We start from the raw sequence: 15416 nt of genomic DNA, 5'->3' as shown, positions 1-15416 counted from the left end.
CGTTGGTTGTATGTCTTACCACAAAGTTTGTTTTTTCAAATTTTCTGAAGAATCTATTAACGTAAAACACATGATGTCTTATGGTTATTGACTATGGTTACTTTACTGTTGTGAAGTACATGGATAGCATGTTTATGTTGTTAAAGACCGTGGTGGTGACCATTGACTTGGTCAAAATCAATCACTGTGTGCTGAGTCTAGAGAGGTCATGTTATATTTGGTAAATATTCATGCCAAAACAATGATGCTGTAATTACAAAGGCAGATACTGACTTTGAATTATTTGAATTAATACACTCAGCTCAGCTGTCTGATCTGGACTGTGTGGCAGCTAACTGAGAGTGATAAATAATTTATGAAGTTTTAAATAGTCCAATATGGGCTTACAGCTCTTGTTATGGTACCTAAAATTATTAAAACATTAAGTGTAGTATAATTTCTTCTTGTACCTGTGGGAGAGTTACACTCATTATCTTTATAGCTGCACTGCAATGAGTCAGTCCTGCTGTATCGAGGCTTCTTAGAGCAGAGCTAAATGCAGTCTGTGTACTGTGGCCAGTAGAAGTCCAGTCAGTAAGATAAAAATCCAAAAGAAATCCTGGTTTATCAGAGCTTGCATCTTTTACAGCTACAGTATAGACAGAAAATCAGCCTGTTACAAAAATAAGGCAAAACCTATTTTTTTTATTCCATATACATGCTTCCTGTTTTGGGTTTTGGAGTGGCCTTCAAGCCTTGTCCATTAAACACTTATCAGTGTAGTACATGAATCCAGAATAAAAATTGGTAATCAAAGTTTTTAAAAATGAAAATAAAAAAGTGATTTCAGTCTCACAGTTTTACAGTAAGTACTGAGTTGAAGCTAGGAGGTAATTATCTTAGTTAAGCTTACCATTCAGACCCTAGCTCTACGAGTAGTATCCACTTTTCTCTTAGAAACAACTTTTAGGAAACAAGACTTTTGTGCACTTAAAATTTGAATTGAAAAGCCAGATCTTATGTGTTTTAAAGCTACCTCTGTAATCAGTTAGAATTATTGATAGTTTTCAAAGTGTTTTGTCAAAGTATATATGAAGTAAATACCAGTGAGTGTGCATATTTGTGAATGTGTCTGAGTGTCACTTTTTTTATTACCATTTCCTGTGTCCTGCTGCAGCATCCTGTAACCTGGCAGCCATCCAAGGAGGGAGACCATCTGATTGGACGGATCACCCTCAGCAAGAGAACTGCTGCCATGCCTAAAGAAGCTGGCGCTTTACTGGGGTTAAAGGTCAGAGGTCACACAGACATGCAAACAGTTTCTTAAATGATTTTTCTGTCTATTAATTCTAACTGAGCCATCCTGTGTTGTCCACTTGTCAGATATTTCTCACTAACTGTTGCTGTCCGCTTCTCTTCAGGTGGTGGGAGGCAGAGTAACAGAGTCAGGGAGATTAGGAGCCTTCATCACCAAGGTTAAGAAGGGAAGCCTAGCTGATGTGGTGGGACATCTGAGAGCAGGTATCCACTAAAATGCCACAGTAGCCTCTCACAAATGCTGGGAAGTAATAATCAGTCAAATGTAAGGTCTTTATAAACATAGAAATGTCCTAACTACGATTGTTTAATAAGCTTTGCCACATAGAGAGTCTTATTGTATGTCTTGCAATAGATGATATAAGAAAAATATTTTTTTTGCCTGATACCCTGACACTTATCTGGCCTAACAAAGTGAAAATGTAGTTGTTCTTATCATAACAACTTCTGATGCGCTGTACGTTCTGACGACCTCGTCTATTCAGCTGCTGCATGCTGCAGGTTGTCTTTTCTTTTTCGCTAGTATGTTTAGAAGAGCTAGTATCTTTTTGTTTTGTGTTGCAGGTGCTTGGTGTGGTGTAGTTGTGTCATCAGTGATTGGGAACACCCAGGCTCAGTGTTCCTGTGATCCTTAACTCCATATGCTGCAGACCTTTTTGCTTTCCTAGTGTAGTGGTTTACACATTTGGCTAACAGGCAAAAGTTTCCTAGTTTGATTTAGTCACAAATCCCTTTGTGGGTTGTGTCAGGAAGGGCATCCAGTGTAAAAAAAAAAAACACGCAAAGCTACCCATTGTGGCAACTCCTTGGGGGACCAGCCAAAATTAGCTGTTCTACCTAAATAATATTTCGCACACCACGCTAGCACAAAATATGCTATCACTGACTCATTGATTGACATATACCATTTTTTCCCCTTTGGTTACTTTATGTAGTTTTGCAAAAAGAACAATTCTATTCATTTACTTGACTAATGGTGTAACGTCCCATTAATTATCATGGGTTTTGAACCAGTCTTAACAAGTTGGGCCTTGGTCTTTGTAATTCCCCAATTAGCTGGCGTTTTTGGGTTTGTCCTTCCACCTGATTGATTAAGGGTCTGAAAAAATTTATGTTGTTTGGAACAGTCATGGTTTTGCCTGACCAAAGAAACATAAGTGTTGACATGTTGATGTGTAACAATTTAAATTGTAGTTTTTCTCCTGTAAGGCATAGCAGCACTGTTCCTTAGGTTGTGTTTCTTGCTAGGTTGTGAGTCAGGTTGAATGCAGTTTAACTTTTTGTCTTGGGTGCATTTCATGGGTGTGAGGTTGTTGCCAGATGCTAGTTATTTCCTTGTTCTATCATTTTCAATTTGAAGACTATGCCTGAGTTAGTTAGGTGTTGTTTAAGCAGTTAGAAGGGATGCTCCTTTTTGGCTATACCTAGCTTTCCTACCATTTCTGAGGCTGCCGCGACCAGTTTAGAAATGGTAGGAAAGAGAATAAGCAGCTCTACCTGCAGTTTCCATGTGATGTGTTAAATAATATCAGCCTTGGGCATGCATTCAGAGGTAAAACCTCGAAGGGAGTTGTGTGGCAGTGATTAGGAGCAAGTCACTTGGCTATGGAATATATTGGAATATATTAGAACTTACACCTCATGGCAAGTAACTGGGAAGCCACATGTAGTCATTAAACCTCCTTGCATCAATGTCAACTCACTAAGTTAGTGAAAGCAGCTGTTTTGAGATGGTTCCTATCGTGAGGAGTTTAGGAATGATAGGAAAGGTTATAAGCGGCACTACCTGGAGTTTTTGCTTGATTTGTTGAATAATATCAACCTTTGTTGTGCAGCTTCAGAGATAAAATCTCTTTAAGAGTTTTTGAGTCTTGTTGTTTTGGAAGAACACTTCAAAACGTTCTGTCAGGAAAAAGGGCATATGAAGGCATATGTTAAGCTCTGAAGAAAAAAAACAAGTAAATGTGTCTGCTAGACTAGCTGTTTCTTTTGAGAGTATGGTTACGAACTTACCTTGTGTTGAAACACATCAAGCTACACTCCACTTGTGTTCCTTATGTGAAGTACTTCCCTGTGATGGTGCTTATTTACCGTTTACACCGGATGGTTTTATTTTCATGACAGAATACCCAATATCCTTTTCAGAAGAACCTTTTGAGCATATGCTCCTTAACTTGTGGGTCTTTTGCTTCCTTCCAAGTTGGAGCTAAAATATCTTTTTATTGTCATGTGTCATATCACCCAGCTGCATATCCTTAACAACTGGTAACAACCAGGTCTGTAGTGAAAGCGTGCTGACAATTTATTTCTATCTTTGAAATCCCTAAAGTGATCCAAAAATGATCAGGCTTCAAATTTTTACCTCCCAAGTTTGCCCAGTTGTTAAAACAAGTTCAGGTGCAGCACTTCCAGTCATCAGCCTATCAGCACAAAGTCAGGGCCCGTCCATCCATTCTCTTGTGCTTATCCTTGTTAGGGTCAGGGTCAGCCTATCCCAGCTGTCTTAGGGCGAGAGGAAGGGTACACCCTGGACAGGTCAAAGTCAGGGTTGTTGGAGCATTTTCATCAGATGCTAAAGTCACTGTTCTTAGGCAGATTTTGGGTGAAGGGTTTTTCAATGCTTCATGTTGACAGCCAGAGAAGTTTCACAAGTGACAACTGGCTTTAGCCCCAATAACATGGTGTTTGCCTGTTCTGTATATGGTGTTGAGGGTTTGTTGAGGGTTAAGGATGACAATGTCCCAAAAAAACTAAACTGACTATGTGAATGACTTCCAGCATCGTTTATACATTCGAAGGTAGCTGGCAAAATAGAAGTTGGCTGCATCGCAAGGAATCATGAAGCTCATTTACGAAGCAGGCTGAGTGGTGCCAGTTCAGTCCTGATGATCAAGTGCTGCCTGTTGTTGGATGCCTCTTTCAGGCCAGGTCCTTCCACAGTGGTGAAGCAGATCTCACGAAAGAGTTGTTTAATTTCTACACCAGAGTTGCTTAAGAAAACACAGCTCTGTCTGTTGAAACCACCCTTTTGTGGTTACCCAGTCACTAGTAGTAACAGAAAGGGAAAAGGTTGGTACTGGGAATTAGGCATGTGGTTGGTTTAAAGCACCAAAACTCTCAGAAATGTGAATAATTTGTCACCTAAAAGAGTTTCTGTGTAACGAGCTGGAAAAATTCCAAACGTTTATTTGCTGAGACACGTTCACAAACTCACCATATTCATTTGATGATTCATATGATTATTGATATTCCCCATTAAGCAGCACTTTTACCAGGTGTCAGCTGACAAGTGTAAGTACTTGGATGCAGAAGTCAGGTTCATACTTTAAAACAACATCATCGACCCATCATCTTCTAGCTGGCTAGCTTCTAGCTCCCTTGTTTTCTTGTCCCATTATGTGACAACACTCTCAGGTTTTGTTTAGACTCTTGGCGAGGTCAGTATCACTAAGCCTGTTGCATTTCCCCTTCCATGATTGGATGACTGTATTAACCAAGTTTGATCTGCAAAGTTTATGAGTTTATCTGTTCGAGTGATACTGGTCCTATTGATTAAAAATCTGGAATGCTACACTGTCTGTCTGGATGATGTTGTTGTATAGAATGACATTTGTGGCATTCATATGTTGTGTATTTGTTCCTTATTTAAATGTCTGTCTGCAGTCCGACTGAACACTGACTTGGCTAAATGTGAATTTGCTATCCATTAGTAATCTACAACGGGCATGTTGTTGGCCGATGTCAGCTGTGGCCACAACGAGGGGTACCAAGGGAAGGCGCTGGCCAGAGAACAAAAGAAAAAAAAGAGCTGATGTAATTCTTAGGCATGGTCGGATATTACCATAGTTTCTGCTGGAACTTTTACTGGAAGATGTCACTTCCCTTACCAGTCTGAGGAAGGCACATGCTATATATTTGTGGTATACGGTGCGTGGTCTCTGAACTTGTAGTTCAGTGTATGCTAATCAAGAGATCTAAAAATGTGGAAGTGGACATGGTCACACGTATTGACAGATGTTCTTATGTGGGATCATGCTGCTAAGGTTAAGGTAGTATGTAGGCTGTGGTGGTGCAGATTGCCAGTTGACGACGCTGTCTCTTTTGGCTCGTGGGCTGGGAGGTTGTGTTTTCTTTGTGTTTTGTGTTGCAGGTGTCCAGTGGGGTGTGGTTGGGTGATGATGGATTGGGAACACCTAGGTCCAGTGTTCCCCTGTATAAACGCATGCTCCACTTGTTACCTCAGGGGGAAGAATAACTTTGCACCTAAGCTATTATTGCTGCAGACTTTTGTGCTCTTCTTTTCCCAAACAATGTTTCACTTACTACATTAGCACACGTTCAAACATGCCAATATTCCTGACTCATTTACTGACATATGTCATGTTTTTTTGTCCTTTGATAACTTTATTTAGTTTTGTTAATTTCAAATAAAAAGTTTATTTGTATTAATCCTGTCAACAGCCATTACTTTGACATGGCTTTTGAGCTAGTTATGACAATGTGGACATCTGATTTCAGGTGACGAGGTTTTGCAGTGGAACGGGAAGCTGTTACCGGGAGCAACTATGAAGGAGGTTTACAACATCATCTTGGAGTCTCAAGCTGACCCTCAAGTGGAGTTGGTGGTATCCAGGCCTATTGGGTAAGTCAGGCATGAAACATGTCCAGTATACTGTCAGAGTCATATGTTTTTACCTGGTTTGTCAGGTACTAGCCTATTTGTAAATTTAAACCCTTATTTAATTAGGCAACATTTACTTGGACTCAGAGTTGACCTCAGACAAAGCAGGAGGTTATGATGCACAGCTGCATTCAACGTATTAAAAACAACTAGCCATTGCCTGCACCTGCCAAGTTTTGGACTGGGAGATTGCCATGTCTCATATGTCCCCTTTAAAAAAGCACTTGCTTTTATTTGTCGGATGGTAAAAGCTGAATTATTATTGACCAAATAAAACTGTCTGTAAGCTCCATTAAAGACAGGAGAAGCTGCATGTGAAGTTTTTAGTCGATGGATTGCAAAGCCCAACAAGCACAGTCATGAACATACTTCTGAAGGCAGTAGACGCCCTGAGTAAAATTTATTTTTAACTCTAAGTGTATCATTTCAAATCATTAGTATCAAAAGTCATCAGTAAACAAAAAAAAGTTCCTTTTTCTCGAGATACTTTGAATTGGATGCTTTCTGGTACACTAACTTTGCCTTATATTTAGCAGATTTGCTAACTCTTACATTGCTAACATTAACAAAGCTTTGGAAAAATTTAATTCAAAGAGAGGGACTTTGAGGTGTCACCCTCTCATTTTCTATTATTGTTCAAGAGCTGTCATTCCAAAAACGTCACACAAACCAGGGTGCAAGCTGGTTTCAGGTATTTTGAATATGTTTTGTTGTTGTGTGTAATAAGGTCAATCCAGTGGGTTATTTTAAAAGTAAAGTGCCCACTGGTGCAGCTCTCAAATTTTACTTTTCTGCTTATTGATGGAAATAAAAGTTGAATATATGAATTTCTCTCCAAACACTCACGAAGGGTGTATAGAAAATATCAGTAAGTAATCTTTTTTTTTTTTTTTTTTTTTTTTTTAGGACCTTTTAATTCTGCCACGCTTATGGAAACTATTTTGGTTTTGCTGGTGCCATTTTGCATCCCTAAAGGAACTAACTGTAATACTGTTAAGTGAGAAATCTAATTGATGTCACTATACGGTTTTATGAAAGTAGCTGCACTGTGTGCTGAATTAAACTGCAGGTTTACCTGTTGGGATGCAAAATGGCCAGCGGAAAACATCCATCAATGTATCAGTGTTTTCGCAAGCTTTTAAGCTGTTTGTGCAGCATCTGGAATTCCTATTTTTTTAAACTCCTGATTAAGTCTTACCCTTGAGTAAATTCATAGACTGTATATAAAAAATGGTCCCAGCAAGCAAGTAAACTTGCATTTTTTTTAAATGGCCACAAGAGGGCGACTCCTTTGGCTTTCAAAAGTCTTATTGTATTGAAGTCTTTGAGGAAATGGCCTCGCTGCTCATTTGTTCTATGCCCACACTTTCCTGATGGGTTTATGGTCTCAGGCTCTAGTGTCAGTTGTTATAGAATGCAACATGATGGGGTTTTTTGTTAAATTTTGGTCCCACTTGGAGTCAAAAAAGGACGATAAGAATGGCATGTCAGATAGCCTGTCTTGTGATTGACAAGTTAGAATTTGACAAGTTAGAATTTGACAAGTTAGAATGACTACGCAGCTGCGACTTCTGTTTTTAAAAATTGAAGATGACAACATCCTCAGGACTTGGAAGAACAGGATTTTTCAAAGCACTGGCCAATCTGGTCTTTAAGTCTGATGTCATTAGCCGTGCCTGGGCCTAAACTCCGCTGCAGTTCCCTAAGTCACACGATCACTGCAGCGTCACTGAGAGTTAAAAACTGTCTAAATTCTTTCATTTGTAATAAAATGATCAGTGTGGCTGCTCTACCAGGTGTAACAATTAAGTTTACATTCAGGCATCCATGAAAACTGAATTTATGAAATTTAACAAAGTTTGTAGGGTTACTGAAGCGTGGCTAGCTGGTGTATAATGATGTGCTACGTGATCGCTAGCGACACAGCTATGTTAGCATAACTAAAACAGTGAAGTTGGAGGATGAACGCTAAATATTTTTGCACTCAATAAAAGTTAACGTGAGGGTTCCCGATGGTTACGAACAATCGCATGGCAGGATCCACAACAAGAGGTTAGTCATTAATATACTGCTGCATGGGCTTAGCTATAGTTTTAAAAACTGAGCTTTAAAATGAATAGCAGTAATAAAACCCGAGAGAGGCCGACAGTAATCACTGACTGTTTTAGGAGGCTTGTTGAGATTAAATAGAACAAGATACAAAGCATTAAAACATGTTAAATACACAACAGCCTTATTAAACGCAGTAGTTTGGGCCTGGAAGCAGGATTCATACGTCATCACTTAAAAACCGGATGTTGTGATGGCTACGTCTGTCTTTTATATACAGTCTATTAGTAAAATCCAGCACACAGTATCCCTGGTACCTTAATTCTGAATTACTGAAGTTGGGTTTCATAAAGCAAGCAATATTTTTTTTTCCATATACATGTTTCCTATTTTTGATTTTGGAATGTGTTTCAAGGCAACCTATGATCCATGAAACACTTATCAGTTTAATACTTGAATTTACAAGTAAACATTTTACTAAATGAAGCAGTTTTCTTTCAACTTGAAGTAGAAATAAGAAAATTTCAGTCTGACAGTTATACATTAAGTGCAAAGTTGAAGGTAGGAGATGACTAGCCTAGCTATTTCCAGACTTTATGCTAGTTGATCTTAGTTAACTTTAAGTCCAGACACTAGCTCTTTGAGTGGTATCCATATTTCTCTCAAAAAGAATGTTTTTTAGGGATTTGATTGTTGAATACTGGTTTGTTTGGTAAGTAAAACTCTAAAACACTGCCTCTTCATGTGTAAAACCATCACATGCCTGATGTGAGTCCAAGATTAGCACACTTTAAATTTCAACTGAAAAAGAAAATTACACTGATAAGTGTTACACAGATTACCATTTCTTTTCCTTTACATTACATTGAGCTGGTGCAGTGGATTCTGGTGTTTCCCATGGGTTGTGGTGATGGATAAGAAAAGATGGCGGTGTGGATAGACACTAATGAGCTAATGGTTTTCACCCATTATAATTTCCAGTTGTGATTGGTCGAACAGAACTGAGTGAGTCTGGGAAACACTGCAGTCACGGGAAGAGCTTTGCTCTACTCACATCTCCCTTTGCTTCTCCATTTTTTTTAACCACATGATCCTTTAATCTCAACATCCAAATAACCTTTGTTTACAGTGCTGCTTTCTCCCTGCGTGGTAACTACTGTCTGAATATGCATGCACGCCTGTGTGTCACTTTTACATCTAACATTCTTAGTCTGACTTCAATGCCAGTACAACTGTGACTCATGTGTTTTTGCTGTTTCTCTTTCAGTGATATCCCAAGAATCCCCGACACGTCCCACCCTCCATTAGAATCTAGTAGGTATCTCCTCTGACATGTTGAGACAGCTCTGTGTTTGTTTGTCACCTATGTATGTCGTATATCTGTATATCTGGCTGATTTCATTTGTATGATATGAATTATAGCAAAAAATAAGTTTGTTGATGTACTAATATACTTTATGTTATGGATGTCATATTATGTCATATAAACTTAAAGGAATAGTCCAAAATTTTGAAATATTTGCTTCCTTTCTAAGAATTAGGTCTTGTGTGAATGAGTCAAGAAAAACTGAAAGAACTACCTCAAAAGTTTTTAAAAAACACTATTCAACTGTTCACAAAAATGTAAAAAAAATAAAATTTGTGGTTTTCATTAGTGGAAAAAATAATGAGTAAATTCACTTAATTAAAAATGTCATAAATGTCCTTTCAATAGTGTAATGGTTTACAAATTTACTTGGCAACCAAAAGGTCATTGGTTTGATTCTAGCTGGAGACGCAGAACCCTTTGGGGTTGTGTCACGAAGAGCATCCAGTGTAAAATTCTGCTAAACCATGCACAGCTGCCCACTGTGGTGACCCTTTGTGACGAATGGGCACCTGAAAGTAGCTTTTTATGCTTAAAAGTCGTCATAATAATACTTTGAACTTACAGTACTGTCAGACAAATGTACGGCACAGGTTAAAAAAATATTACCTTCTGTATTTTAGTAGAGTTGTAAAGGTGAGGTATAAAGACTATTAGTTGCGTTGCCTTGCCATTTGTACACTATGTGCTTTTTTTTCATCCTATCCTTTTCTAATTAATAGATAAATTATACTTTGTTAAATAGATGACATCCACTAGTGGCTCTGCCAGTTATGTCTGTTTTGGAGTTGTTTAAATTAAGAGCTCATTCATTGGTGAAATTTTCCTGCCTCGTTTCTTATGCTAAATTAAACTGATTTCTTCCTGGTATTTATATTCTCATCTAACTCCCAGCAAGAAAGATAAATATTGGCCCTTAAAATGTTGAGTGGTTTCTTTAAAATATCAAATAATGATGTAAATGTATGTATAATTGATTGCAGAGCTCAGGATTCAGACTGCTTTACAGGTTTTTTTCTATCTGTGGCTCTGTGTGACATCACTAAAAGCAGATAGTTCTAATATGATCATCTAAGCCATAGGTGTCAAACTCTGACCCCAAATTTGGCCCGCAGCCTAATTACATTTGGCCCGCGAAGCCATACCAAATTACTATTAGAGCTGGCCTACTGGTATTATACAGCTAATATATATATTGTTTAGTATTAAGCTTTGCTTGTTCCATATTCAGTTTTCCAGCAAAACTTATTTGAGTCCATAAGAAAAGATTCATTCTTATATCTGGAGGAAGATTTTTTTTCCATTAAATATTAATGTGCCCGCGACTTTGTTCCAGTTTTGAATTTTGGCCCACTGTGTATTTGAGTTTGACACCCCTGATCTAAGCCAAACGGCTCTGGCTAAGACAAACGATGATGAAGGGGTGCCCAGAAAGCCCAATATGACATAAGTAAGGATTTTTTTCAAATAATAAATCATGCAAAGGTATTCTAATAGCACCCCTGTCTATTAGAATACCTTTGCATGACATAAGTGGTCTGCAGGTGCACATTCGCTGTCAAAATAGATAGATAAGAAGTTGCAACACGGGTTTGCGTACATTTAAAAGGCACTGTTTTTGTCCGCTAGAGTGGGATTTTCATGGCATATTCTGCACCACATCTCTGTGCCTTCATCATTTGTTTGAAGCCAGCTCACCTCCTGCAACCACTTTTCAGAGAATACGCGCATCTTTTGCGGTTCAGACTCCTTCTGACATTTCTTTGGAGGTGGAGGAACACCAAAGTAATTGCTTAAAGGAGCTTCTTCAACATCTTTAAGAGTTCTAAACAAATGTCTGTCCTCCTCCAGAAAATCTTATGTATGCAAACGCACTTTGCAACTTCTTATCTGGTGCGCGTCTTTTATTTTGACAGCTAATGCGCACCTGCGGACCACTTATGTGCACCCCTGCTAATAGAGTCTAAGAATAAAAATCCCATGTTTGAAATGAGCATAATCAGTTCCCTTCAAGCACGTGGAGATTGATGAGTACTAGAAGTTTTCTGTTCCCTTTCTGAACATGTGGCTGATAATGTCCTCTAATATTGCATGGAGTGACTAATTAGACAACTCTTTTTTTCCTGAAACTAACTGATGTCTGACATCTGTGATGAATGTTAGCGGGAGAAGATCGGTTTCCTTGTAGGCAGTTAGTTAGATGACATTTGATCATGTAATAGAATATAAGGCTTTCGTAACCCAAGTAACACTGAAGCCTGCTGGACTCTAACTAGGACAGAAGCGTGGTGATTTGTCATCCTGACAGGTTAGCTGACTTATACTTTAAACTGTTTCTGTGTGAACTTTTCTGAGGAGTCTGGTGTTTCAGTAACGAACGCACCTTTGGTTTTGGTTTTGGAGCAGATTATGTTTTGAGTCTGACTCCCTTCTGAAAGACAGCTGGCGTTTCCTGCTCAGGATTTCAAACATATTGCTTTCCCTGCCTTCATAGCAGGTTCCAGTTCTTTTGAGTCCCAGAAGATGGAGAGACCATCCTTAAATGTCCTGTCTCCCTCCAGTCCCGGGATGCTCCGAGATGCTCCGCAGTTAATGCCAGGGCGACTCTCAGTGAGTGTGGGCACTTGAACTGTGGAGGACCTTTCAAGTTTGTTAAATGTGAAGACATGGCATCGGATTTGTTTTTGTTTGCTTCTCATCCAGGTGAAGCTGTGGTACGATAAAGTGGGTCACCAGCTCATAGTGAACGTGCTGCAGGCTGTGGAGCTTTCTCTTCGGCCTGATGGGCGGCCCAGGAGCCCCTATGTCAAAATGTACTTCCTCCCTGACCGCAGGTATGCCAACCCTGACACAGGCACTCTGAACAGTCACAATGCCTAGCCCTCATTTGGCATGAAAATTATGGCCATTTACAAAAGAGCCGCAAAAAAAAAACTTGTGACACGAAGGCGGGGACCCGATTCTTTTATGCAAACTACACAAATCATGCACGTGACTTTTAATGTAAAACATTGGAGTTTGGCATCGAATATACTTATATAATACAATATGCACAAGTTTTCGATATTGAATGAGTATTGTTTAGTCCCTTAGACTCGGAAGAACAGTTTGTAAAAAGAACAAAAATTGCATGTTCTGATAGTATAGTCAGGGTTAGGGTGATCGCAGATGATGACTTTGACCTCACATGGATAAAATACATCTTCAATAATCATGTAGTAATCAACGCAATCAAAGAGGGTTTTTTGTGAGTTTAGCATCTCGTTTATATTTAAAGAAAGCAGTTCCAGTCAGCTGAATAAGGCACAAATGGGACTAGAATCAAAATCAACATTCAACTGACTTTAAAGGCAAGAATCTGTTGTTTAACACAGCGACAAGAGCAAACGAAGGACAAAAACAGTGAAGAAGACCTGTGAGCCTAAGTGGAACCAGACATTCGTCTACAGTCACGTCCATCGCAGGGATTTCCGAAACCACATGTTGGAGCTGACCGTGTGGGACCAACCCAGGTCTCCAGAGGAGGACAGCATCTTTCTGGGAGAGGTAGCACACATATCCACGTACACACATGCCGGGAATTCATATCTTGTGGAGACATCTACTTGACACAATGCTTTCCCTAGCCCCTTACCCTAACCCTAACCATCAAAAATGAATGCCTAACCCTTAAACATTTAACTTCTTTACAAAGCACATATTTACTGCGTGGTTGGTGACTTGAACAGGTCCTGGTGGAGCTAGAGACGGCCTTACTGGACGACAAGCCTCACTGGTATCCCCTCCAAACTCATGATGTCTCATCCATACCACTGCCCCAGCCCTCCCCATACCTGCCCCGACGACACATAGACGCCTCTGGCAAGAAATTGCAGCGTAAGTCTGTCAAGATCTCGTGTCGTGTGCAACATGACATGCATAAGCTCTTTCATATATTTCTGCTTGTAAGTGTACACATCCTGTCCATAAGCAAAGTTTAGCATGCGTGTCTATGTAAATGTCTGCTTTCACTCCATTTCCCTAATACTGCATTTGATGTGTGCATCCATATATATGTGTGTGTGGTGTGTGTACACATCTGTGGGTATCTTTGTGTGTGTGTCTATTACTGTTTAGGTTCTCAGCGTGTAACAGAGGCTGAATTTGATGAGGGTACAGCAGTAGTATCTAAAGGTGGGTTGGGACTGTTTCTTAGTTTTACATGCAGGTTTTCTGCAGCTTGCACTTCTGTTCTCTGTGTTATCTGTGTGTAACTATAGCTTTTAAAAAATGAGAGCTGCTAAAGAGTCGTTACATTTAGGCTTGCTTCGTAATCCAGAATTCAAGTTATTTGGTTAAAAATTGATAACTTAAGATTCGAAATGACCCCAAAACTTCTTACATTGCACCAGATGTTCTTGTTTTTTTTTAAATTATCCATTAATAGGGACTGATTGTGGTCATTTCACAATAAGTCCAGTATGGATAGTAGGTGCAGTAGTACTTTAGTAGTGTACAAAGATAACTGCATATTTGTGTACTTTACCAAATCTGTCAGATCTACAGTTTAAAATAATCTTCATTTATCTTATACTTGTATTTGGTACCACCCTCATCCTTAAAACCAGCTTACTGGCTGCTAAACAGAATAATCAGGTGGTGAGGTGAGTGGGGCTTTTTTGTGGGGCCTGTGTGCTTGAAAGGACCATAATGGAGGTAACTATGATTCCCCTGAGAGGTCAAATGCAAGTTAAGAAAAAAAACAGCAGATTAGTTGAACACAGTGGAAATAGAAAAAGAAAATGCTGCAAAACTTGCAAAAAAAAAAAAAAAAAAAAAGCAAACAAAACACAAGTGTTTTGTTTAAAAGATGGATGCGTGTACTGTGACATCATCCACAGGTTTATGAAATTATGTTTTGAAGCCATGGGCTTAGCGTTTTTACCATCACCACACTGATTTCCAGAAAAAGTGTTGGGAGGGGGTCTCAGTCATTGGCTAACAACAATCAGTCATTCACAGTCATTAGCCAATGACCACACCCTGTATATTGTTCTATTGTGAAACAAAGTATGAACAAGAGTTACAAAATATATTATATTTTTTATTTATGACTAAAAATTATTTACTGAGCACATAAACTCATCAGGAAAGTGTTTAGTTAGAAGGTTGTTTTCCCACAGGAATAAAGTGTCTTTACAACCACAGTTGGTCTTGGTGTATTGGCCTTCAGAAAGCAGGCAAAGGCACCTATTGCCTTTTTTATTCCAACCCGGAGGCTACATCCATTTTAAACTTGCAAGTAATTTAATAGGCTATTAGCAAGATTTTTAAAAATTATAAGTATTTTGAGATTTTTAAGGTAACATGCTACTGGCATATAAGTAAATTGCATGTGGAATAAAGCTAAACTTACGTTCTGTGAGGGTAGCAGACATTAACATAATTATAGAGAGGAATGCTGTAAGGTAAGACCATTAGCAAGGTTTTAAATCAGGTTACACATGAGGTGGAAGGCCACTAGCATGACTTCTTATATCTTTTATATAGTGTTTGTATCTAACAGGTTACTGACATGAAGTCAATCATCCATGTTGTGAGGGCTATGAGCATGAGTTTAAACTACATAAGTGGAAGCAGGGTCAGTAGCATGAATTCTCGTGTCTTTTATAACCTCTCTGGGTATAAAGATGTAACTTAAACTAGCTAGGCCTGCAGTGTTTCGCTAAAACACAGATGTGTATGTTAAATTATGTTGTTTTTATTTTATCTAAATCAGTGTATATAGTGAGAATGCAAAAACTTCTGTACGTAAACACCAAATGAATAAAAATTACATATATTTCTTTCTTCTTGTTCATTGCAAGCTACATATTCATGTAATAAGACAAATCAATTAAAGGCAGTGTTAGCATCACTGTTTGATTAACAGGTATTTACAGACATGCATGACAATACATTCCAGTGACCATAAAATGCCACAGAAATAAAAGTTTTTTTGCTAAATTTAATAACAGTAAACCTCATGTATACAGATTTATTTCA

The 15416-nt window shown here is 38.7% G+C and overlaps 1 protein-coding gene across 21 annotated transcripts in view; it reads left to right on the top strand.

The window, feature by feature from the left end:
• Positions 1-15416, top strand: part of rims1a (regulating synaptic membrane exocytosis 1a) — a 119041-nt gene that overhangs the window by 80735 nt on the left and 22890 nt on the right. For 15 of the 21 annotated variants that reach the window (XM_085182871.1, XM_085182869.1, XM_085182874.1 and 12 more), the window contains 10 exons: positions 1157-1270; positions 1401-1500; positions 5815-5938; positions 6828-6845; positions 9294-9340; positions 11887-12002; positions 12096-12226; positions 12767-12938; positions 13121-13268; positions 13509-13565. In XM_085182871.1, the coding sequence (XP_085038997.1) occupies positions 1157-1270; positions 1401-1500; positions 5815-5938; positions 6828-6845; positions 9294-9340; positions 11887-12002; positions 12096-12226; positions 12767-12938; positions 13121-13268; positions 13509-13565 (1027 nt within the window). The remainder of the gene's footprint in view (positions 1-1156; positions 1271-1400; positions 1501-5814; positions 5939-6827; positions 6846-9293; positions 9341-11886; positions 12003-12095; positions 12227-12766; positions 12939-13120; positions 13269-13508; positions 13566-15416) is intronic. The other 6 variants (XM_085182872.1, XM_085182884.1, XM_085182878.1 and 3 more) reach the window with 4 other exon arrangements.

Source organism: Neolamprologus multifasciatus, chromosome 13, assembly GCF_963576455.1.
Source record: "Neolamprologus multifasciatus chromosome 13, fNeoMul1.2, whole genome shotgun sequence".
Lineage (NCBI taxonomy): Eukaryota > Metazoa > Chordata > Actinopteri > Cichliformes > Cichlidae > Neolamprologus > Neolamprologus multifasciatus.
Note: the sequence above shows the minus strand (reverse complement) of the source record. Positions and strands in the feature narration are given on the sequence as shown.